The sequence below is a fragment of the Bombina bombina genome, chromosome 1 (assembly GCF_027579735.1).
Source record: "Bombina bombina isolate aBomBom1 chromosome 1, aBomBom1.pri, whole genome shotgun sequence".
Classification (NCBI taxonomy): domain Eukaryota; kingdom Metazoa; phylum Chordata; class Amphibia; order Anura; family Bombinatoridae; genus Bombina; species Bombina bombina.
This window is the reverse complement of record NC_069499.1, coordinates 453340966-453367656: the sequence shown is the minus strand read 5'-3', so window position 1 is coordinate 453367656 and position 26691 is coordinate 453340966. Positions and strand designations below refer to the sequence as shown.

Below are 26691 nucleotides of genomic sequence, written 5' to 3'. Positions count from 1 at the left end.
CTGGTAGTGGCAGTTAGGGGAGGAGCTATATAGACAGCTATGCTGTGGGTGATCCTCTTGCAGCTTCCTGTTGGGAAGGAGAATATCCCACAAGTAATGGATGATCCGTGGACTGGATACACCACAAGAGAAATAAATTTATCAGGTAAGCATAAATTATGTTTTCTTAACAAAGAAACCTCTGTGTGTTTAGATGAGAAGAGAAATGAAGACAAAGGATTTGAATCAAATGAAACCACTGGGAAGCATAGAAGACGATTTCCTGATTTTGGGTAAGAACAGAATAATATAGAATAGATACTATTTTATGTATGAAACATTTCTTTACTCACCATAGATGCCAATTAAAGGGACAGTAAACACCAAATATGTTATTGTTTAAAAAGATAGATTATCCCTTTATTTACCATTCCCCAGTTTTGCATAACCAAACTGTTATATTAATATACTTTTTTTTCCCCAAAAGTAATTTTTATTGTAAAGTAAACTTGTTAATAACAACAGCAGGTTCATCAAATTCTTTTACAATCATAAGTCTAACAATAGTTGCTCAGTAAGTACAATATGGATGTCCATATGGACAGTCCTAAGAATATGATATACAAAAATACAGTCTCCCAAATTTAGGAGATCCTTCAAGGTGAACAAGAGTTAACATCATACCTTAAATATAAGAACTAGTAGAGTACAGTATTCATAGATAGTAACTAAACATTATAATGACTTCAAAAAGTCAGCCAGTGGTTAACATACTTCTTCCAGTAGCCCTGCGGATTAAACATAGTGCGCATCTCCAGGCGGGGCAAGCAGTTCCAGAGGAGAAAGGGGGTAAAAGGTGGAATGAGGGGTAGAAGGTCACATATTATGTGGGGTGGGGGGGAGAGGGGACAGAAAAGGAGGGGGGAGCATGAACTGAAGGTCAAAAATAGCAGGGAGCAGATAAGGGTCTTTAGCTAGGTAGCAGATTTGTATTGGATTTAGAACTAAATTTCACTATAGGGGGTGTCGAGGGGCCACATCATATCTGCGTGCCTGTATGCAGTCTTCCTGATAGCTGAACCAGGGCTCCCAAATCTGCCAATAGAGATCCTCTTTGTCCAAACTAAAAACGTTGTTCCATCTTGGCATATACCTGTATTATAGAGGTTACAGCTGTAATGCTCTTGCTATCACCAGTTTCATGGCTGCGAGAATAAAGATTATCAGCTTAGACAGGGGAGTCGGGACATTCCGTGGGAACATGTGTAGTAGAGCAATCTCAGGAGTGAGCGGGACAGTCAGCCCAAGGGGTAGAGCAGAGGTTAGATATTTGATTCCAAAGAAGTTTTAATTTCTCCAACATAGGTGTGTCCGGTCCACGGCGTCATCCTTACTTGTGGGATATTCTCCTCCCCAACAGGAAATGGCAAAGAGCCCAGCAAAGCTGGCCATATAGTCCCTCCCAGGCTCCGCCTACCCCAGTCATTCTCTTTGCCGTTGCACAGGCAACATCTCCACGGAGATGGCTAAGAGTTTTTTTGGTGTTTAAATGCGCCAATACTTATTACCATGCAAACAATTAACGGCTGTAATGGATAATTATATTGCAAACATTTTATCCAAAATGCCTACTTATCAGAGAAAGCGCGATTGCTCTGTTTTAAACACTGAAGAGCAAGGGGACGCTGATGATAACTGTTCTGACATGCCCTCACACCAATCTGAAGGGGCCAGGAGGGAGGTTTTGTCTGAGGGAGAAATTTCAGATTCAGGGAAAATTTCTCAACAAGCTGAACCTGATGTTGTAACATTTAAATTTAAATTAGAACATCTCCACGCACTACTTAAGGGGTTCCGGTGTCCCCTGATGCTTTTCCTATACCCAAGCGGGTGGCGGACATAGTAAATAAGGAGTGGGAAAGGCCCGGCATACCTTTTGTTCCTCCCCCTATATTTAAGAAATTATTTCCTATAGTCGACCCCAGAAAGGACTTATGGCAGACAGTCCCCAAGGTCGAGGGGGCGGTTTCTATTCTAAACAAACGCACTACTATTCCTATAGAAGATAGTTGTGCTTTCAAGATCCTATGGATAAAAAGTTAGAGGGTTTGCTTAAAAAGATGTTTGTTCAGCAAGGTTACCTTCTACAACCAATTTCATGCATTGTTCCTGTCACTACAGCTGCGTGTTTCTGGTTCGAAGAACTAGAAAAGTCGCTCAATAAAGAATCTTCGTATGAGGAGGTTATGGACAGAGTTCAAGCACTTAAATTGGCTAACTCTTTTATTTTAGATGCTGCTTTGCAATTAGCTAGATTAGCGGCGAATAATTCAGGGTTTGCTATCGTGGCGCGCAGAGCGCTTTGGCTAAAGTCTTGGTCAGCGGATGTGTCCTCCAAGACCAAATTGCTTAACATCCCTTTCAAGGGTAAAACACTGTTTGGCCCTGACTTGAAAGAGATTATTTCAGACATCACTGGGGGAAAGGGCCACGCCCTTCCTCAGGATAGGTCTTTTAAGGCTAAAAATAAGCCAAATTTTCGTCCCTTTCGCAGAAACGGACCAGCCTCAAATTCTACACCCTCTAAGTAAGAGGGTAATACTTCTCAAACCAAGCCAGCCTGGAGACCGATGCAAGGCTGGAACAAGGGTAAGCAAGCCAAGAAACCTGCCACTGCTACCAAAACAGCATGAAGTGTTGGCCCCCGATCCGGGACCGGATCTGGTGGGGGGCAGACTTTCTCTCTTTGCTCAGGCTTGGGCAAGAGATATTCAGGATCCTTGGGCGCTAGAAATAGTTTCTCAAGGTTATCTCCTGGAATTCAGGGAACTACCCCCAAGGGGAAGGTTCCACAGGTCTCAATTATCTTCGAACCAAATAAAAAGACAGGCATTCTTACATTGTGTAGAAGACCTGTCAAGAATGGGAGTGATTCATCCTGTTCCATTAGGAGAACAAGGGATGGGGTTTTACTCCAACCTGTTCATAGTTCCCAAAAAAGAGGGAACATTCAGACCACTTTTAGATCTCAAGATTCTAAACAAGTTTCTAAGGGTTTCATCGTTCAAAATGGAAACCATTCGAACGATCCTTCCTACCATCCAGGAGGGTCAATTCATGACCACGGTGGATTTAAAGGATGCGTACCTACATATTCCTATCCACAAGGAACATCTTCGGTTCCTAAGGTTCGCCTTTCTGGACAAGCATTACCAGTTTGTGGCACTTCCTTTCGGATTAGCCACTGCTCCAAGGATTTTCACAAAGGTACTAGGGTCCCTTCTAGCGGTGCTAAGACCAAGGGGCATTGCAGTAGTACCTTACTTGGACGACATCCTGATTCAAGTGTCGTCTCTGTCAAAAGCAAGGGCTCATACGGACATTGTCCTAGCCTTTCTCAGATCTCACAGGTGGAAAGTGAACATAGAAAAAAGTTCTCTGTCCCCGTCAACAAGAGTTCCCTTCTTGGGAACAATAATAGTTTCCTTAGAAATGAAGATTTTTCTGACAGAGGCCAGAAAATCAAACTTCTAAGCTCTTGTCAGGTACTTCATTCTGTTCTTCTTCCTTCCATAGCGCAGTGCATGGAAGTAATAGGTTTGATGGTTGCGGCAATGGACATAGTTCCTTTTGCACGAATTCATCTAAGACCATTACAACTGTGCATGCTCAGACAGTGGAATGGGGATTATACAGACTTGTCTCCGACGATCCAAGTAGATCAAAGGACCAGAGATTCACTCCGTTGGTGGCTGACCCTGGACAACCTGTCACAGGGAATGAGCTTCCGCAGACCAGAGTGGGTCATTGTCACGACCGACGCCAGTCTGGTGGGCTGGGGCGCGGTCTGGGAACCCCTGAAAGCTCAGGGTCTATGGTCTCGGGAAGACTCTCTTCTCCCGATAAACATTCTAGAACTGAGAGCGATATTCAATGCTCTCAAGGCTTGGCCTCGACTAGCAAAGGCCAAATTCATAAGGTGTCAATCAGACAACATGACGACTGTTGCATATGTCAACCATCAGGGGGGAACAAGGAGTTCCCTGGTGATGGAGGAGCATCCGGGGGAGTGGGAACTCCATCCGGAAATCTTTGCCCAAATAACTCAATTATGGGGCATTCCAGACATGGATCTGATGGCCTCTCGTCAGAACTTCAAGGTCCCTTGTTACGGGTCCAAATCCAGGGATCCCAAGGCGACTCTAGTGGATACAATAGTAGCACCTTGGATCTTCAACCTAGCTTATGTATTCCCACCGTTTCCTCTCATTCCCAGGCTGGTAGCCAGGATCAATCAGGAGAGGGCTTCGGTGATCTTGATAGTTCCTGCGTGGCCACGCAGGACTTGGTATGCAGACCTGGTGAATATGTCATCGGCTCCACCATGGAAGCTACCTTTGAGACAGGACCTTCTTGTTCAGGGTCCATTCGAACATCCGAATCTGGTTTCCCTCCAACTGACTGCTTGGAGATTGAACGCTTGATTCTATCAAAGCATGGGTTTTCAGATTCTGTAATAGATACTCTTATTCAGGCTAGAAAGCCTGTAACTAGAAAAATTTACCATAAAATATGGAAAAAATATATCTGTTGGTGTGAATCTAAAGGATTCCCATGGAACACGATAAAAATTCCTAAGATTCTTTCCTTTCTACAAGAAGGTTTGGAGAAAGGATTATCTGCAAGTTCTCTGAATGGACAGATCTCTGCTTTATCTGTTTTACTTCACAAAAGGCTGGCAGCTGTGCCAGACGTTTAAGCGTTTGTTCAGGCTCTGGTTAGAATCAAGCCTGTTTACAGACCTTTGACTTCTCCCTGGAGTCTTAATCTAGTTCTTTCAGTTCTTCAAGGGGTTCCGTTTGAACCCTTACATTCCGTAGATATTAAGTTATTATCGTGGAAAGTTTTGTTTTTTGGTTGCAATTTCTTCTGCTAGAAGAGTTTCTGAGTTATCTGATCTGCAGTGTTCTCCGCCCTATTTGGTCCATGCAGATAAGGTGGTTTTGCGTACTGAGCCTGGTTTTCTTCCGAAGGTTGTTTCCAACAAAAATATTAACCAGGAGATAGTTGTACCTTCTTTGTGTCCGAATCCAGTTTCAGAGAAGGAACGTTTGTTACACAATTTGGACGTAGTCCGTGCTCTAAAATTCTATTTAGAGGTTACTGAAGATTTCAGACAAACATCTTCTTCGTTTGTTGTTTATTCTGGTAAAAGGAGAGGTAAAAAAGCAACTTCTACCTCTCTTTCCTTTTGGCTTAAAAGCATTATCAGATTGGCTTTTGAGACTGCCGGACGGCAGCCTCCTGAAAGTATCACAGCTCACTCCACTAGGGCTGTGGCTTCCACATGGGCCTTCAAGAACGAGGCTCCTGTTGACCAGATATGTAAGGCAGCGACTTGGTCTTCACTGCACTCTTTTGCCAAATTTTACAAATTTTATACTTTTGCTTCTTCGGAGGCTATTTTTGGGAGAAAGGTTTTGCAAGCCGTGGTGCCTTCCGTTTAGGTGACCTGATTTGCTCCCTCCCTTCATCCGTGTCCTAAAGCTTTGGTATTGGTTCCCACAAGTAAGGATGACGCCGTGGACCGGACACACCTATGTTGGAGAAAACAGAATTTATGCTTACCTGATAAATTACTTTCTCCAACGGTGTGTCCGGTCCACGGCCCGCCCTGATTTTTTAATCAGGTCTGATGAATTATTTTCTCTAACTACAGTCACCACGTTACCATATGGTTTCTCCTATATATATTTCCTCCTGTCCGTCGGTCGAATGACTGGGGTAGGCGGAGCCTGGGAGGGACTATATGGCCAGCTTTGCTGGGCTCTTTGCCATTTCCTGTTGGGGAGGAGAATATCCCACAAGTAAGGATGACGCCGTGGACCGGACACACCGTTGGAGAAAGTAATTTATCAGGTAAGCATAAATTCTGTTTTTGGGCAGTCCCACCATACATGAATATCTGAGCCTCTTAGTTCACATTCTCTCCAGCAGAGAGGGGATGCTGCAGGAAACATCTGAGAAAGTCTGGAAGGGGTATAATACCATTTCAGGAACAGTTTCATGTATGATTCTAGGGTGTTTGCACAGTGTACAGTCTTCTTAGTTAAAATCATAGCTATACGTAGGTCTTTGTCCGTAATTGGTCTGGATAAGTCTCCCTCCCAGGCCCTAAGCTGCCAGGGTCTATCCTTGTTCATGGATGCCTGTAGTAGATTATAGTGGAATGATATGAGTCTGGGTGTCTTAACCTGGAGCTGCCACAATTTTTCCCTGTTGGTCAAGGGTCTATTGAGAACTTTAGGAAAACCCCAAGATATCAAGAAGGCATATAGTCTGGAATATTCAAATGTGGCCCATAGAGGGGGATCCTGAATGATAGAGCATAGGTTGCTTGGCGTGAGCAATGTGCCCGAGGGGTATAAATGAGAAATTACTTTCAAGTCCCACTCTCCCCACTGCAGCACATGCGTATCAGGCAGGGCTGCAAGTAAAGCCGGTAAAGAATGTATAGGAGATGGATGCGATGCCATCTCGGGTAGATTTCTAAGATTATGCCAAGCTTTTAAATTTTCCTTAACAATGACATTTTTAATCCCTAGAGTATCTAACCTGTAGTCCGGAATCCAAGGCAGGTCAGCCAGGCTCAGTCCTACGGGAAGATCGAAAGCTTCTATAGTTTTCCACCCCTTCGGTTCTCCTTTGTCCGCCCACGCCGAAATGTGGGAGAGTCTGGCAGCTTCGTAGTAGCCGCGTATGCTAGGCATAGCTACACCTCCCTGTTCATATCGTTTTTGAAGTATTTTCGCTGCGACACGGGGCTTAGACTTATCCCAGATATAGCTTTGACCAAGAGATTGGAGCTTATCAAATTAATATACTTTTTTACCGCTGTGATTACCTTGTATCTACGCTTCGGCAGATTGTCTCCTTATCTCAGATCTTTTGACAGACTTGCATTTCAGGCAAATAGTGCTGACTCTTAAATAATTCCATGGGTGTGAGCACAATGTTATTTATATGAAACACATGAACTAACACACTCTAGCTGTGAAAAACTGTCAAATGCATTCAGATAAGTGGCGGCCTTCACGGGCATATAAATTAGCATATAAGCCTACCTAGGTATAGCTTTCAACTAAGAATACTAAGAGAACAAAGTGAGTTTGATGATAACTATTAAATTGAAAGTTGTTTAAAATGACATGCCCTATTTGAATCATGAAAGTAATTTGGACTTTACAGTCCCTTTTAAAGGGACATAACACAAGTTGGGATAGTGCCAAAATAATATATGTACTTTAATTACTTTATCTGCAAATTTATACTGCAGTGCCTCGCCATTAACCCTTCCTTTTTAGTTTCTGAATTGTAAAGCTCTAACTCCTCCCACACAATTCCTTTTATGGCTGTATCTGTGTTTATTGTTCTTTTGGTAGAATGCAAAAGTGAATAGGGATTATCTACTGGAGCATGACTAGAAGCTGTGAACTCAGTTTAAATACAATGCCTGTGTCTAAACACTGATAAGAGGGGTGGAGTTAGCTGCTCCAGGCATTTTAGCTATGTAATTCAGATTATCCTAATTTGTGAAGGAATAATCTAGATTTTATTAAAGACGAATATTTAGCTATCTTTCTTTACTGTTCAATGCAGCCTTTAAAAGTTCATAACATATAACATCAATAAATACAGAGAATTTTAAATAACAGAGAAACAAGTTACAATTTTTTAAATTTAAACAGTATGACCAGTAGAACAAAGGAGAGACTGGCCAATAAGGATACAAGTGACAATAACCAACTGACCAATACAAAATATAACGTCCTCTTTCTTGCCGATGCTGGGGAATTGGAAGAAAAAGGAGCATTTCGAAAATGCTCAAAAAACAACAATAATAGAACAAAATCCAGAAAAAGAGTGTCAAAAACAGGAACACAACTCTTGATGGAAGAATTTCGTTCAGACGAAGCCATGAAGAAACTTTTCTCATTCAATTTGAAGAGGTTTTGAAAGATGACTGATGAGTGGAAGGAAGAAAACCTTCATTTCGTAAAACATCTTCATTGATTTGGAGCTATAAGATAAAATAAAGGTAAGTAATAACATATGAGAGGGTATATCAATAAGGGAGGGAAAATATTTGTCTCTGTGTCTTTAATAAAATCTAGATTATTCCTTCACAAATTAGGATAATCTTAATTTTTATTACAAGCACAGAGACTTCATATTTTGCTAGTTTAAAGCTTATTAAGAAAATAAATTTAATGAGGCATGTTGAATGGGTTTTAAATACAACTGTTTAAAAATAGATGACCAATCAGCAGCATTTAAAATTTGTTGAAGAGAGGCAGATTTCAAAAATGCTTTAGAAGCCACTGAACCCTCTGACTGACATGTCAATACCAGCTTCTTTCATTACCCATTTAACCCACCTTGCAATAGTGGTTGAAGTAACAGGAGAGAAAGGGGAAACAAAAAAGATTAACAATTGAGAGGAAGAATAGAGTCTAAAGGATGACATTCTAGATCCATATTCTTTCAAGCATTTAACCACACAAAAAGCAGGTTCAGAAGGAAGATAAGGATAGAAAATAGATGAAGTAAAGGTTTTAGTTTTCTACGAGAAAGAATAAGTGACTCCTTCAGGAGAAAAATGTTTAGAGTTAAAATCTAAAGCTTTAACGTCAGAAACTCTACGAAAAGAAATACATAAAAGTGTAGCAAGTTTAGCTGATAATTGTTTTAAAGATAAAGAACCATTAGAAGGCCATTTCTTAAACAGAGAAAATATTAAATCAGTGTCCCAAAAGAAATTATATTTAGGAGTTGGAGGACGTTGAAGTCTTATTGCTTTTAATAATTTACAGATTAAAGAATGTTGACCTATAGGAGAATTGTTAACCAAAGAATGGAATGCAGAAATTGCCGATCGAGAAACATTAATAGAACGGTAAGTTAAACCGGAGTCAAAAAGAGAAGAAAGAAAATTAATTACTTGATTGACATTAGCTGAATAGGGATCCATGTCCCTTTGAAGACACCAGCTAGACCATTTAGACCATGCTGCACGGTAGCATTTCTTAGTACCTGGTGCGATGGAATTCTGAATGAGGAGTTTAGCTCCCTCCGAAAGTCCGTCGAGAGAATAGGGTTCCCTGATATCGTCCAGGCTACGAGAGTTAGAGTTTGGGACATAATGAGATCGGGAAAATTCCCGTCGGGATCTGTAAGAAGGTACTGAGAGTGAGGTAGAAGGAGAGGAGGAAAGAAAGACATTTCTAGAAGGGGAGGATACCAGGGTTGAGTTGGCCAAAGGGGGGTTATCAGTAATGATAGTTGATCCCTCCGAATAATTGAAAAGGTTCTCACAATCATTGAAAAAGGAGGGAAAGCATAGGCGTCTATAGGAGGCCAATTCTGAAGGAAGGCATCTGTCGCTTTGGCCTCTGGATCTGGACGCCAACTGAAAAATAGGAGCAATTGGAAGTTCAAAGAGAGGCAAATAAATCCATAGAAAAAGGACCCCTCAAATTTTGAAGAGAGAAAAATATTTCGATTCAATTTCCAATCACTGGCATCCCTCAAAAAACGAGATCCCCAATCTGCCGAAGTGTTGGAAAGGCCTGGAATATATTCCGCTGTGATGATATATTCTTGTCTAAGCAGAGGTGAATAAATTCCTTGGTGGTGATTGAAAGATCTCTGGATTTGGTACCTCCCAGGTGATTTAAATAACGACCTGCAGATATGTTGTCAATTCGAAGGAGAATGGATATTGGGGCAGAAATATTTGAAAAACTCTTGACTGCAAAGGAACCTACCAAAAGTTCCAGACAATTTATGTGTAGATTCTTTTCCCCAAGAGACCATTTTCCTCCGGTGATACAAGGTCCGCAACGGGCACCCCAACCGGAACCGCTCGCATCCGATTCTATTACTATATCTGGAGAACTCCCGAAAATGTCTCTTCCATTCCAGGCTTCTATGTTTGCTAGTCACCATAGAAGTTCTTCTTTTGCTTCCGACGATAGGGGAATATAATGATTGTAAGAAAGACCTTTTTGCAAATGAATGATTTTTAAACGTTGGCGTTCTCTATAATGTAAAGGAGCAGGAAAAATAGCCCGAATAGAGGATGAGAGTAACCCCACTTTTCTGGTTATTGACCTGATGGAGACTAATTGTTTTGTTAATATTTTTGATATGTCTTTTTTTGATGGTTTTCATTTTTTGAATTTGAAGACTGAGGGTTGATTCCAAGGTATTTATTTGGAAACCCAAAAAGATAAGGGAATTTGAGGGGAGCAGAACTGATTTTTTCTTGTTGATTAAAAATCCCAAGTTCTCTAAGAGTGAAACAGTTATGTTTAGTTGTTCTTTTAAAAGAACATAATTTTGGTTCATAAGAATGTCGTCCAGATAGATAATGATCCGAACATCTCTCATTCTTAACCAAGAAACTACCAGTTTTAGGAGTTTGGTGAATATCCAAGGTGCAGAGGAAAGGCCAAAAGGATGGCAGGTAAAACTCCAAAATTGGTCTTTCCAACCGAAAGTTAAATATTTCCAATGGGATTGATTTATTGAAACGGTAAGGTAAGCGTCTGAAAGGTCTAATCTTATTAACCAATCGTTGTCCATTACAACATTCCCTGAGAAGATGGATTCCCTCCATTTTGAAATGATGATAAACAACAAAAGAGTTTAAGGTTTTTAAATTTATCACAGGGCGAAATTGACCGTTTTTCTTTTTTACTAGAAACTAATTGCTTATAAAAAGATCTGGGGAGAAGGGAACTTGAATTATAGCTTTTTTGTTAGCTAAATTTATTATTTCTGTTTGAATATGATTCTTGTCCTGAACTGAAAAATAGATTGGATTTGGGTAAGCAATTTAAACTGGAATGGAATTGAATTCTATGAGAACTCCCCGAACTGACTGAATCACCCATTGATCTTGAGTGATAAGAGTCCAATTCTGGGAGAACTGAAGAGGTCTTCCACCAACTATATGAGAGAAAGAAGGAAAATTCAGAAATTCTGCAAGATTTGAAAAGTTACCTTGTGGGAAACAGGATCTCCCTCTGGAACGGAAATTTCTCTGATTCCAAGGGCGGGATCTTCAGGGAAAGAACTGGCTGGAAGTGTCTTGGAAAGGTCTTTGATTTGCATAATATGGGTGATACTGTTGTGATTGAGAGTAGGGAGGTCATGAGAATGAACTACGGCTGGGAAAACGACTTCTACTTCTCCCAGCCCTGTCAGAGGAATTATTATTATTTTGAAAAATTTTCTTGAATGAAGATTTAACTTTACTAAGTGTGGTAAAGGTACTAGCATATTTATTTAGGTCTTTCAAAAAAGAATCTCCAAAAAGGAGACCATCTTCATCAGAATTTAGTTCATTAGTGGCCGAATCTATCATTTTAACATCTATTTTCCTAAGGATGTTTTTGCGTCTAGTCATTGAAACATTTGCATTGCCAACCAAACATAAAATCCTATACACCCATTCCCTTACTGTGGAAGGATCAATGAGTTTATTGTTATCAGTAACCACGTTATCTGATAATTCTAATAATTTAGTAATGGGACCAATAGAATCTAATAATTTATCTTGGCAGGATTTCCAGGATTTATCCATCCCTTTTTTAAGTTTGTAGCCAGGGGTACCAATAAATATAAGAATTTTTGGGTCAATTTCTGGGGTTAGATTGCTACTTTTTGGTAACAAAGGTCTAGGGCATTCTACCTTCATTTTGTTCCTTGATTTAGATTTCATAGGAACTCGAATATGATGTTCCACAAACTTTGCCATATCCAAATCTGGCCCCCATTCAGCTGATCTGGGATGATGTAATGAATCTGGATCAAACCTAAGATTGCCAAGGGCATCTTTAAAAATAGGCTCATCCTCCTCTAAATGTTTTAATTTTCTCTTGTAAGGTGTATCCAGTCCACGGGTTCATCCATTACTTGTGGGATATTTTCCTTCCCAACAGGAAGTTGCAAGAGGACACCCACAGCAGAGCTGTCTATATAGCTCCTCCCCCAACTGCCACCCCCACTCATTCTCTTGCAACTCTCGACAAGAAAGGAAGTATCAAGAGATATGTGGTGACTTAGTGTAGTTTTACCTTCAATCAAGAGTTTATTTTTAAACGGTACCGGCGTTGTACTGTTTTACTCTCAGGCAGAAATTAGAAGAAGAGTTCTGCCTGGAGGTTTGATGATCTTAGCGGTTTGTAACTAAGGTCCATTGCTGTTCTCACACATAACTGATGAATATGGGAAAACTTCAGTTGGGGGAACGGCCTGCAGTTTACCTGCTTTGAGGTATGTTCAGTATTTTTATTTCTAGAGAGATGAATAAGTTCTAGAAAATGCTGACAGAGCCCTGTGTATTTGAGGTAAGCCTGATGCAGTGATTTAACAGCGACTGGGATCATGCTTACAAAACAGGGTAATACTCATGTTAATATTCATATTACTTGGTGACAAAACGTTTACATGACTTCATAAATAGGACGTTTTTTCTCTGAGGGAGATAAGTCTTTATTTGGGGCCTAGTTTCCACATGGCTAGTCAGATACTCCTAGGAGTATTTTCTTAAGGCCCCTCTGACATCCAGTACATGGTGGGAGGGGCCTATTTTAGCGTTCTAACTGCGCAGTTTTAATTCAGACTGAGACATCCAGCTTCCCGAGTCCTCTGGCATCTGAGGACCATTTCAAAGGGGTTATCTCTGCACAAAATCGTATTTAAGGGCAGGTAGGAGCCTCAGAAGAGCTGTGGCAAGGTGCTCAATTGACTTTTAACGTTTTTCAATCCGGTTTGGGGCCTAAGGGGTTAATCATCCATTTGCAAGTGGGTGCAATGTTGCTTTAGTCCCTTACACACACTGTAAAAATTTCAAAGACTTTACTGTATTTTTACACTGTTTTGCAGTTTAAGTGCTAGTTTTTTTCTCTTAAAGGCACAGTAACGTTTTTGTTAAATTACTGTTTCACATTTATTAAAGTGTTTTCCAAGCTTGCTTGTCTCATTACTAGTCTGTTAAACATGTCTTACATAGAGGAAACTCCTTGTTCAATATGTTTGGAAGCCATGGTGGAACCCCCTCTTAGAATGTGTACCAAATGTACTGAAATTTCTATAAATTATAAAGACCATATTATGGCGCTTAAAAATTTATCTCCAGGGGATTCTCTGACTGAAAAGAGGGAGATTATGCCATCTAACTCTCCCCATGTGTCAGAACCTATAACTCCCGCTCAAGTGACTCCAAGTACATCTAGCGCGTCTAATTCTTTTACCTTACAGGATATGGCGGCAGTTATGAATGCTACCCTCTCAGAGGTATTCTCCAAACTGCCAGGGCTACAAGGAAAGCGAGACAGCTCTGGGGCTAGAACTAATACAGAGCTTTCGGACGCTTTAATGCCTGTGTCCGATATACCCTCACAATGCTCAGAAGCCGAGGCAGGATGTGGGAGACTTTTCAGACTCAGGGAAGGCGTTACTTCAGTCTGATTCTGAAATGACTGCGTATAAATTTAAGCTTGAACACATCCGCTTATTGCTTAGGGAGGTTTTAGCGACTCTGGATGACTGTGACCCTATTGTGTTTCCAGAGAAATTGTGTAAAATGGACAAATTCTTTGCAGTGCCTGTTTACACTGATGTTTTTCCAGTCCCTAAGTGGTTTTCGGAAATTATTACTAAGGAATGGGATAGACCAGTTGTGCCGTTCTCTCCCCCTCCTGCTTTCAAAAAGATGTTTCCCATAGATACCGCCATACGGGACTCGTGGCAGACGGTCCCTAAGGTGGAGGGAGCAGTCTCTACCCTAGCTAAGCGTACAACTATCCCCGTCGAGGACAGTTGTGCTTTCCTAGATCCTTTGGATAAAAAATTGGAGGGTCTCCTTAAGAAAATTTTTATACATCAAGGTTTTATCCTCCAGCCTCTTGCATGCATTGCCCCAGTTACTGCTGCAGCGGCTTTTTGGTTTGAGTTTTTTGAGGAGGCTCTACAGGTGGAGACCCCGCTAGACGATATTCTAGACAGGATTAAAGCTCTTAAGTTAGCTAACTCCTTTATTTCTGATGCCACTTTTCATTTAGCCAAGCTAACGGCTAAAAATTCAGGTGCCATTTTGGCGCGTAGGGCGCTATGGCTTAAGTCCTGGTCAGCAGACGTTACTTCAAAGTCTAAGCTTCTTAACATCCCCTTCAAGGGACAGACCCTATTCGGGCCTGGTCTGAAGGAGATCCATTTCTGATATTACTGGAGGAAAAGGTCACGCCCTTCCTCAGGATAAGTCCAATAAGTTAAGGACCAAACAGAATAATTTTCGTTCCTTTCGAAACTTCAAGAGTGGCGCAGCTTCAGTTTCCTCTAATGCAAAACAAGAGGGAAATTTCGCCCAGTCCAAACCAGTCTGGAGACTTAACCAGGCTTGGAACAAGGGGAAGCAGGCCAAGAAACCTGCGGCTGCCTCTAAGACAGCATGAAGGAGTAGCCCCTGATCCGGGACCGGATCTAGTAGGGGGCAGACTTTCTCCGCCCAGGCTTGGGCAAGAGACGTCCAGGATCCCTGGGCATTAGAGATTGTTTCCCAGGGATATCTTCTGGACTTCAAAGCTTCATCTCTCACAATTATCTGTAAACCAGATAAAGAGAGAGGCATTCTTACGTTGTGTTCAAGACCTGCTGGTTATGGGAGTGATCCACCCAGTTCCAAGGGAGGAACAGGGGCAGGGCTTCTATTCAAATCTGTTTATAGTTCCCAAAAAAGAGGGAACTTTCAGACCAATCTTGGATCTCAAGATCCTAAACAAATTTCTCAGGGTCCCATCCTTCAAGATGGAGACTATCCGAACCATCCTCCCTATGATCCAGGAGGGTCAATATATGACTACCGTGGACTTAAAGGATGCTTATCTCCATATTTCGATTCACAGAGATCATCATCAATTCCTCAGGTTCGCCTTCTTAGACAGGCATTACCAGTTTGTGGCTCTTCCCTTCGGGTTAGCTACTGCACCAAGAATCTTTACGAAGGTTCTAGGGTCCCTACTGGCGGTTCTAAGGCCACGGGGCATAGCAGTGGCTCCTTACCTAGACGACATTCTGATACAGGCGTCGACTTTTCAAATCGCCAAGTCCCATACGGACATTGTTCTGGCCTTTCTGAGGTCTCACGGGTGGAAGGTGAACGAAGAAAAGAGTTCTCTCTCCCCTCTCACAAGAGTTTCCTTCCTAGGAACACTGATAGATTCAGTAGAAATGAAAAATTTTCTGACAGAGGTCAGGTTATCAAAGCTTCTAACTTCCTGCCGTGCTCTTCATTCCACTTCTCGGCCGTCAGTGGCTCAGTGTATGGAAGTAATCGGCCTAATGGTAGCGGCAATGGACATAGTTCCGTTTTCCCATCTACATCTCAGACCACTGCAACTTTGCATGCTCAATCAGTGGAATGGGGACTACACAGATTTGTCCCCTCTGCTAAATCTGGATCAAGAGACCAGGGATTCTCTTCTCTGGTGGTTATCTCGGGTCCATTTGTCCAGGGGAATGAGTTTCCGCAGGCCAGAGTGGACTATAGTGACGACAGATGCCAGCCTTCTGAGCTGGGGCGCGGTCTGGAACTCCCTGAAGGCTCAGGGTTTGTGGACTCAGGAGGAAGCCCTCCTTCCGATAAACATTCTGGAACTGAGAGAGATATTCAATGCTCTTCAGGCTTGGCCTCAGCTAGCTGCGTTCAGGTTCTTCAGATTTTAGTCGGACAATATCACAACTGTAGCCTATATCAACCATCAGGGGGGAACAAGAAGCCCCCTGGCAATGTTGGAGGTTTCAAAGATAATTCTATGGGCAGAGATTCACTCTTGCCATCTCTCAGCTATCCATATCCCAGGAGTAGAGAACTGGGAGGCGGATTTTCTAAGTCGGCAGACTTTTCATCCGGGGGAGTGGGAGCTCCATCCGGAGGTATTTGCCCAGCTGATTCAACTATGGGGCAAACCAGAACTGGATCTGATGGCGTCCCGTCAGAACGCCAAGCTTCCTTGTTACGGGTCCAGGTCAAGGGATCCCCAGGCAACGCTGATAGATGCTATAGCAGTGCCCTGGTCCTTCAGCCTGGCTTATGTTTTCCCACCATTTACTCTCCTCCCTCGTCTGATTGCCAAGATCAAGCAGGAGAGAGCTTCAGTGATTTTGATAGCACCTGCGTGGCCACGCAGGACTTGGTATGCAGATCTGGTGGACATGTCATCCCTTCCACCATGGACTCTGCCGCTGAGGCAGGACCTTCTACTCCAAGGTCCATTCAAACATCCAAATCTAATTTCTCTGCGGCTGACTGCTTGGAGATTGAACGCTTGATTTTATCAAAACGTGGTTTCTCCGAGTCGGTCATTGATACCTTAATTCAGGCTCGAAAGCCTGTCACCATGAAAATCTATCATAAGATATGGTGTAAATATGTTCATTGGTGTGAATCTAATTATTACTCATGGAGTAAAATCAGGATTCCTAGGATATTATCCTTTCTCCAAGAAGTATTGGAGAAGGGATTGTCAGCTAATTCCTTAAAGGGACAGATTTCTGCTCTGTCTATTCTTTTGCACAAGCGTCTGGCGGATGTTCCAGACGTTCAGGCGTTTTGTCAGGCTTTAGTTAGAATCAAGCCTGTGTTTAAACCTGTTGCTCCACCATGGAGTTTAAATTTGGTTCTTAAAGTTCTTCAAGGGGTTCCGTTTGAACCTCTGCATTCCATAGATATAAAGCTTTTATCTTGGAAAGTTCTGTTTTTGGTAGCTATCTCTTCGGCTCGAAGAGTTTCAGAGTTATCTGCCTTACAGTGTGATTCCCCTTATCTGATCTTCCATGCAGATAAGGTAGTTTTGCGTACCAATCCTGGGTTTCTTCCTAAGGAGGTATCTAATAAGAATATCAATCAGGAGATTGTTGTTCCGTCTCTGTGTCCTAATCCTTCTTCAAAGAAGGAACGTCTTTTACACAATCTTGACGTGGTTCGTGCTTTAAAATTTTATTTACAAGCTACTAAGGATTTTTGTCAAACATCTGCATTGTTTGTTGTCTACTCTGGACAGAGGAAAGGCCAAAAGGCTTCGGCATCTTCTCTTTCTTTTTGGCTAAGAAGCATAATCCGTTTAGCTTATGAGACTGCTGGCCAGCAGCCTCCTGAAAGAATTACAGCTCATTCCACTAGAGCGGTAGCTTCCACATGGGCTTTTAAAAATGAGGCCTCTGTTGAACAGATTTGTAAGGCGGCGACTTGGTCTTCGCTTCATACTTTTTCTAAATTCTACAAATTTGATACTTTTGCTTCCTCGGAGGCTATTTTTGGGAGAAAGGTCTTGCAGGCAGTGGTGCCTTCCGTTTAAGTTCCTGCCTTGTCCCTCTCTTCATCCGTGTCCTAAAGCTTTGGTATTGGTATCCCACAAGTAATGGATGAACCCGTGGACTGGATACACCTTACAAGAGAAAACAAAATTTATACTTACCTGATAAATTTCTTTCTCTTGTGGTGTATCCAGTCCACGGCCCGCCCTGTCACTTTAAGGCAGGTGTTTTTTATTTTTAAACTACAGTCACCACTGCACCCTATAGTTTCTCCTTTTTCTTGCTTGTCTTCGGTCGAATGACTGGGGGTGGCAGTTGGGGGAGGAGCTAAATAGACAGCTCTGCTGTGGGTGTCCTCTTGCAACTTCCTGTTGGGAAGGAAAATATCCCACAAGTAATGGATGAACCCGTGGACTGGATACACCACAAGAGAAAGAAATTTATCAGGTAAGCATAAAAAATTTTTTTGTAAGAATTTCCTTGGTTTCCTATTTATAGGGGAATTATCAGAGGAAACCGAGTTATATTCATTATCTGAATCATTAGAAGACATATCAGAATAAGAGGATGATAAGTCTTTAATCATAAGCTGTTTAGGCTTTGAAACTCCCAATTTCTCTTGTTAAGTGTATCCAGTCCACGGATCATCCATTACTTATGGGATATTCTCCTTCCCAACAGGAAGTTGCAAGAGGATCACCCACAGCAGAGCTGCTATATAGCTCCTCCCCTCACTGCCATATCCAGTCATTCTCTTGCAACTCTCAACTAAGAGGGAGGTCGTAAGAGGACTGTGGTGTTTTATACTTAGTTTATTTCTTCAATCAAAAGTTTATTTTTAAATGGTACCGGAGTGTACTGTTTATCTCAGGCAGTATTTGGAAGAAGAATCTGCCTGCGTTTTCTATGATCTTAGCAGAAGTAACTAAGATCCTTTGCTGTTCTCACATATTCTGAGGAGTGAGGTAACTTCAGAGGGGGAATAGCGTGCAGGTTTTCCTGCAATAAGGTATGTGCAGTTAAAATATTTTTCTAGGAATGGAATTTTCTAGAAAATGCTGCTGATACCGAAGTAATGTAAGTAAAGCCTTAAATGCAGTGATAGCGACTGGTATCAGGCTTATTAATAGAGATACATACTCTTATAAAAGTGTATTTTAAAACGTTTGCTGGCATGTTTAATCGTTTTTTATATATGTTTGGTGATAAAACTTATTGGGGCCTAGTTTTTTCCACATGGCTGGCTTGAATTTTGCCTAGAAACAGTTCCTGGAGGCTTTCCACTGTTGTAATATGAGTGGGAGGGGCCTATTTTAGCGCTTTTTTGTGCAGCAAAAATTACAGACACAGACATCCAGCTTCTTCCTGCATGTTCAAGGACTTCTCTGAAGGGCTCAAAAGGCTTCAAAAGTCGTATTGAGGGAGGTAAAATGCCACAGTAGAGCTGTGGCAGTTGTTGTGACTGTTTAAAAAACGTTTTTGTCATTTGTTATTCCGTTTTTGGTATTAAGGGGTTAATCATCCATTTGCAAGTGGTTGCAATGCTCTGCTAACTTGTTACATACACTGTAAAAATTTCGTTAGTGTAACTGCCTTTTTTCACTGTTATTTCAAATTTGGACAAAATTTGTGTTTCTTAAAGGTGCAGTAACGTTTTTTATATTGCTTGTAAACTTGTTTTAAGTGTTTTCCAAGCTTGCTAGTCTCATTGCTAGTCTGTTTTAAACATGTCTGATACAGAGGAACCTACTTGTTCATTATGTTTGAAAGCCATGGTGGAGCCCCATAGGAGAATGTGTTCTAAATGTATTGATTTCACCTTAAACAGTAAAGATCAGTCTTTATCTATAAAAGAATTATCACCAGAGGGTTCTGTCGAGGGGGAAGTTATGCCGACTAACTCTCCCCACGTGTCAGACCCTTCGCCTCCCGCTCAGGGGACGCACGCTAATATGGCGCCAATTACATCAGGGACGCCCATAGCGATTACCTTGCAGGACATGGCTGCAATCATGAATAATACCCTGTCAGAGGTATTATCTAGATTGCCTGAATTAAGAGGCAAGCGCGATAGCTCTGGAGTTAGGAGAGATACAGAGCGCGCAAATGCTGTAAGAGCCATGTCTGATACTGCGTCACAGTATGCAGAACATGAGGATGGAGAGCTTCATTCTGTGGGTGACATCTCTGACTCGGGGAAACCTGATTCAGAGATTTCTAATTTTAAATTTAAGCTTGAGAACCTCCGTGTATTGGTTGGGGAGGTATTAGCTGCTCTGAATTACTGTAACACAGTTGCAATTCCAGAGAAATTGTGTAGGCTGGATAGATGCTATGCGGTGCCGGTGTGTACTGACGTTTTTCCTATACCTAAAAGGCTTACAGAAATTATTAGCAAGGAGTGGGATAGACCCAGTGTGCCCTTTTCCCCACCTCCTATATTTAGAAAAATGTTTCCAATAGACGCCACTACACGGGACTTATGGCAGACGGTCCCTAAGGTGGAGGGAGCAGTTTCTACTTTAGCAAAGCGTACCACTATCCCGGTTGAGGACAGTTGTGCTTTTTCAGATCCAATGGATAAAAAATTAGAGGGTTACCTTAAGAAAATGTTTATTCAACAAGGTTTTATTTTGCAGCCCCTTGCATGCATTGCGCCTGTCACTGCTGCGGCGGCATTCTGGTTTGAGGCCCTGGAAGAGGCCATCCATACAGCTCCATTGGAGGAAATTATTGACAAGCTTAGAACGCTTAAACTAGCTAACTCATTTGTTTCTGATGCCATTGTTCATTTGACTAAACTAACGGCTAAGAATTCTGGATTCGCCATACTGGCGCGTAGGGCGCTATGGCTTAAATCCTGGTCAGCTGACGTGACTTCAAAGTCTAAATTACTCAATATTCCTTTCAAGGGGCAGACCTTATTCGGGCCTGGCTTGAAGGAAATTATTGCTGATATTACTGGAGGCAAGGGTCATACCCTTCCTCAGGGCCAAATCAAAGGCCAAACAGTCTAATTTTCGTGCCTTTCGAAATTTCAAGGCAGGAGCAGCATCAACTTCCTCCGCTTCAAAACAAGAGGGAACTGTTGCTCATTCCAGACAGGCCTCGAAACCTAACCAGTCCTGGAACAAGGGCAAGCAGGCCAGAAAACCTGCTGCTGCCCCCAAGACAGCATGAAGGAACGGCCCCCTATCCGGAAACGGATCTAGTGGGGGGCAGACTTTCTCTCTTTGCCCAGGCGTGGGCAAGAGATGTTCAGGATCCCTGGGCGTTGGAGATCATATCTCAGGGATATCTTCTGGACTTCAAAGCTTCTCCTCCACAAGGGAGATTTCATCTTTCAAGGTTATCAGCAAACCAGATAAAGAAAGAGGCATTCCTAAGCTGTGTGCAAGACCTCCTAGTAATGGGAATGATCCATCCAGTTCCGCGGACGGAACAGGGACAGGGGTTTTATTCAAATCTGTTTGTGGTTCCCAAGAAAGAGGGAACCTTCAGACCAATCTTGGATCTAAAGATCTTAAACAAATTCCTCAGAGTTCCATCATTCAAAATGGAAACTATTCGGACCATCCTACCCATGATCCAAGAGGGTCAGTACATGACCACAGTGGACTTAAAGGATGCCTAACTTCACATACCGATTCAAAAAGATCATCATCGGTTCCTAAGGTTTGCCTTTCTAGACAGGCATTACCAATTTGTAGCTCTTCCCTTCGGGTTGGCTACAGCCCCCGAGTATCTTTACAAAGGTTCTGGGCTCACTTCTGGCGGTTCTAAGACCGCGAGGCATAGCGGTGGCTTCGTATCTAGACGACATCCTGATACAGGCGTCAAGCTTTCAAATTGCCAAGTCTCATACAGAGATAGTTCTGGCATTTCTGAGGTTGCATGGGTGGAAAGTGAACGTGGAAAAGAGTTCTCTATCCCCACTCACAAGAGTCACCTTCCCAGGGACTCTTATAGATTCTGTAGAGATGAAAATTTACCTGACGGAGTCCAGGTTATCAAAACTTCTAAATGCTTGCCGTGTCCTTCATTCCATTCCACGTCCGTCAGTGGCTCAGTGCATGGAAGTAATCGGCTTAATGGTAGCGGCAATGGACATAGTCTCAGACCGCTGTAATTATGCATGCTAAGTCAGTGGAATGGGGATTACTCAGATTTGTCCCCTCTACTAAATCTGGATCAAGAGACCAGAGATTCTCTTCTCTGGTGGCTATCTCGGGTCCATCTGTCCAAGGGTATGACCTTTCGCAGGCCAGATTGGACGATTATAACAACAGATGCCAGCCTTCTAGGTTGGGGCGCAGTCTGGAACTCCCTGAAGGCTCAGGGATCGTGGACTCAGGAGGAGAAACTCCTCCCAATAAATATTCTGGAGTTAAGAGCGATATTCAATGCTCTTCTAGCTTGGCCTCAGTTAGCAACCCTGAGGTTCATCAGATTTCAGTCGGACAACATCACGACTGTGGCTTACATCAACCATCAAGGGGGAACTAGGAGTTCCCTAGCGATGTTAGAAGTCTCAAAGATAATTCGCTGGGCAGAGTCTCACTCTTGCCATCTGTCAGCGATCCACATCCCAGGCGTAGAGAACTGGGAGGCGGATTTTCTAAGTCATCAGACTTTTCATCCGGGGGAGTGGGAACTCCATCCGGAGGTGTTTGCTCAACTGATCCATCGTTGGGGCAAACCAGAACTGGATCTCATGGCGTCTCGCCAGAACGCCAAGCTTCCTTGTTACGGATCCAGGTCCAGGGACCCGGGAGCGACGCTAATAGATGCTCTAGCAGCTCCTTGGTTCTTCAACCTGGCTTATGTGTTTCCACCGTTTCCTCTGCTCCCTCGACTGATTGCCAAAATCAAGCAGGAGAGAGCATCGGTGATTCTGATAGCGCCTGCGTGGCCACGCAGGACCTGGTATGCAGACCTAGTGGACATATCATCCTTTCCACCATGGACTCTGCCTCTGAGGCAGGACCTTCTAATACAAGGTCCTTTCAATCATCCAAATCTAATTTCTCTGAGACTGACTGCATGGAGATTGAACGCTTGATCCTATCAAGGCGTGGCTTCTCCGAGTCAGTCATTGATACCTTAATACAGGCACGAAAGCCTGTCACCAGGAAAATCTACCATAAGATATGGCGTAAATATCTTTATTGGTGTGAATCCAAGAATTACTCATGGAGTAAGGTTAGGATTCCTAGGATATTGTCCTTTCTCCAAGAGGGTTTGGACAAAGGATTATCAGCTAGTTCTTTAAAAGGACAGATTTCTGCTCTGTCTATTCTTTTGCACAAGCGTCTGGCAGAGGTTCCAGACGTCCAGGCGTTTTGTCAGGCTTTGGTTAGAATTAAGCCTGTGTTTAAAACTGTTGCTCCCCCGTGGAGCTTAAACTTCCGTTTGGCTTCAGAGCATAATTTGCTTAGCCTATGAGACTGCTGGACAGCAGCCCCCTGAAAGGATTACAGCTCATTCTACTAGAGCTGTGGCTTCCACCTGGGCCTTTAAAAATGAGGCCGCTTCACACCTTTTCAAAATTTTACAAATTTGATACTTTTGTTTCTTCGGAGGCTGTTTTTGGGAGAAAGGTTCTTCAGGCAGTGGTTCCTTCAGTTTAATCCTGCCTTGTCCCTCCCATCATCCGTGTACTTTAGCTTTGGTATTGGTATCCCATAAGTAATGGATGATCCGTAGACTGGATACACTTAACAAGAGAAAACATAATTTATGCTTACCTGATAAATTTATTTCTCTTGTAGTGTATCCAGTTCACGGCCCGCCCTGTCCTTTTAAGGCAGGTCTAAATTTTAATTAAACTACAGTCACCACTGCACCCTATGGTTTCTCCTTTTTCGTCTTGTTTCGGTCGAATGACTGGATATGGCAGTGAGGGGAGGGGCTATATAGCAGCTCTGCTGTGGGTGATCCTCTTGCAACTTCCTGTTGGGAAGGAGAATATCCCATAAGTAATGGATGATCCGTGGACTGGATACACTACAAGAGAAATAAATTTATCAGGTAAGCATAAATTATGTTTTTGCCCTTTTGGGATTAAGGGTCTTTTTGGCACATATTTTGCTTCCCCTGCCCGTGGGAAGGTTAGATTCATACAATCTTTGCTTAGATTTAGAAATTAATTTTTTACTAGCTTGTATAGCAGATGTATGTCTTCTTTTTACTGCTCTTTTAGAACTGTTAGTTTTTTTCTGATAAAAGATCAGTAATCTTAGACATCCATTTTGACATGGATGAATCAATAATGGATTGAACTTTATTTTCATCAAGTTCTTTATTTTCAGGTTTCTGTGACATATTTTAAAATACGGTATATGTATTCAAAATTAAGAGTTAAAATTAAATGAATAAAACAAACTTTTCTGACAGAAGAAAACATATAGATAAATTAAAATGTGGTAAGTAAATATTGCAAATATCAGGCAAAGTTGTATTTAGTACTGAATATGTAATAAAATAAGTAAATAATATGGACACTAGATGGAAGACAAAGCCCTATCAACCATAAGTATAACAAATATAACCTAAAATAGAAACAACTTAGTATAGGTATTACTATGTAGCAGAAGAAATTGTTGCAACAATGTTTATAACAAGGATGGATGCGGAGGAAAGGCGGGAAAACGGAGGCGCGTGACGTCGCGAGACACTCCACAAAATAGCGGCAGTAACGTGAGCGGACAAGACAGTGTGAAATATGGAGGACACAGAAAAACGATAAAAAAAACAAAATAAATGGGTATAAAGCGCAGCGAAATTACTTAAAAGCGCAGGCGAAAGAAAACAAATAAAAGGTAAAACGAAAGTGAGCAAAGTAAATACTTATTAGGAGAAAATAAAAAAGGAATGAAAGTTAGAAATTGCCAAAGAAAATAGAGTAAAAAGTCCTCAGAACAATAAGAATATTACCAAATAAGGCAAAAATAAGACAAAAAATAAACAGGTGGTTTATTAAATAACAAATTAAATCCAAATAAGAAATAAAATGAGGAGCATTGAAATTTGTGTACTTATCTGTTCAACAGCAGCAAAAGAAAGAGGATGTTATATTTTGTATTGGTCAGTTGGTGATTGTCACTTTGATCCTTATTGGCCAGTCTCTCCTTTGCTTTACTGGTCATACTGTTTAAATTTCAAAAATTTTAACTTGTTTCTCTGCTATTTAAAATGTTCTGTATTTATTGATGTTATATGTTATGAACTTTTAATGGCTGCATTGAACAGTAAAGAAAGAGATAGCTAAATATGAAGTTTCTGTGCTTGTAATAAAATTAATTTTGCTTTTTTATGCAAACTATTTTAAATTAATTAGCCCTTTTAGGATATGCACATATCTCAACCTGTTTTATGGCACTTTAAGTAATTAGATCAGGGCTGAATCAGGTTAATGGTTATCCACTCTCATTCTGTAAACTGCGTTTCCAGGCTCTCCAGTATCATTATTTTTATTTATTAGTATACAAAAGTTCTGCTGCTTGAGAAATGTAAGCAGCACATTCCTGGTAGAAGTTTTTGTTAAGGATATATATGTAAAAGCATATGGTCTTTTGCATGCTGTCTCTTTAATCCACTTTATGATGATTGAATGAATGTATGTATGTGCAGTGCTGTTCACGCTTAAAGGGATACTAAACCCAAATTTTGTGTTTCATGATTCAGGTACAGCATGCAATTTGAAGCAACTTTCTAATTCACTCCTATTATCAATTTTTCCTCATTCACATGCTATCTTGAGTTTGAAAAGCTAGACTGTAAGCTTAAGAGCCATCCCATTTTTGGTTCAGCACCTGGGTAGCGCTTGCTGATTGGTGGCTAAATGTAGCAAACCAATCAGAAAGCGCTAACCAGGTGCTGAAGCAAAAATGGGCCGGCTCCTAACCTTATATTACTGCTATTTCCAATAAAGACAACAAGAGAACAAATAACATTTGTTAATAGGAGCAAATGAGAAAGTTGCTTAAAATTGCATGCTCTATCTGAATCATGAAAGTAAAACATTTGGTTTAGTATCCCTTTAAAGGGACAGTATACACTCATCATGATATAAAAATCCAGTATAAAACTGTTTAAAAACTTACTTAGAAGCTGTCAGTTTGGCTCTGTTGAAAAGGTAGCTGGAAAGCCCACTGCAAGTGGCAAATAAGACACTCCCCCATCCCCCTTCTTTTGCATATGAAAAGACCCTTTACACAAATAGCAGCAAGCTGGAGAAGGTAGCTGACGGTATTCACATAAAACTTTGGGGCTTGGTTAGGAGTCTGAAAATCGGAGCAATGTTATTTAAAAATAAGCAAAACTATACATTTATTTAAAAAAAAAACGTTATGGGCTATATAAATAGATCATCTACAAAACATTTATGCAAAGAAAAAATGAGTGTATAATGTCCCTTTAACAAATGTAGTATGGTTGAGAAGTGCATGGATACACTCAAGCATTTCAGTGTAAGAACAGAAACTAACTACGTACTGATGGGTCCCTTTAAAATGCCTGTTGGTAAATAATCTGGCATTGTGTCTTAGCTATGTTGTCTCAAAAAGAACTACCCAGCTTCAGGAAAATGCTGCTCCATTTCGAACCCTAAAGAACTGAACAAGTTTACAAGTGGAAAGCGTGTCATTGTAGAATAAAATCTGTGAAGTTTCTGCTAGATTAAACATTATGGCAATCACCTTAGCCCTAGCATTGACATTTGCTGGGTGGGTAGCCGTTAGTTTCTATCCTCAACACCCAGATTAATAAATTGAGACTTATTATAAATAGTAAGTCATGTGATGTGGGTTAACATTTATTTAATTATTTATATGTGTTACCATGTGATGTATAATTTTTATACATACAGCATGTAATTGTGTGGTCAATGTCATTGAACTTGTCTTCTGCATTCATTTTGGTATTGTACATTTATAACACTAGATGTTACATTGTTTTTAACATTTCTATTGTTTTTATTGTTTGATTGTTCTGATTGGGTACTTTCCCTTTAAATTGGGGGATTGTGGAGCATTGGTTATTCCTATAATTAAGTGCCATGGGTAGGCACAAAACGCATAAGGACCAGCTTGCTTCTATGCTTTTTATTTGGATTTATTAAATCGAACTTTAGTGCCTGTATTTGTGCAGCTGCATTTTTCTTTTCTATTCATTTGATGCGGTGGAATCGGCCGCTCACGGCTTGCACCCCCACAGTTGTGCTGAAAATCACGAGATTCCCCTTTCGATGCCGTGTGTGCAGCTCACAACCGGACCTGGAGCACTTTGGTGTGTCGTGTTTCTAGAAAGAGCGTCCTCTGTCTCCATGCC

General features: G+C 41.5%; 1 protein-coding gene across 3 annotated transcripts in view; it reads left to right on the top strand.

Moving 5' to 3' along the window:
* The window catches only part of LOC128645441 (neurabin-1), an 824161-nt gene that overhangs the window by 644064 nt on the left and 153406 nt on the right, over nucleotides 1-26691 (top strand). For all 3 annotated transcript variants that reach the window (XM_053698450.1, XM_053698449.1, XM_053698448.1), the window contains exon 14: nucleotides 194-272. In XM_053698450.1, the coding sequence (XP_053554425.1) occupies nucleotides 194-272 (79 nt within the window). The remainder of the gene's footprint in view (nucleotides 1-193; nucleotides 273-26691) is intronic.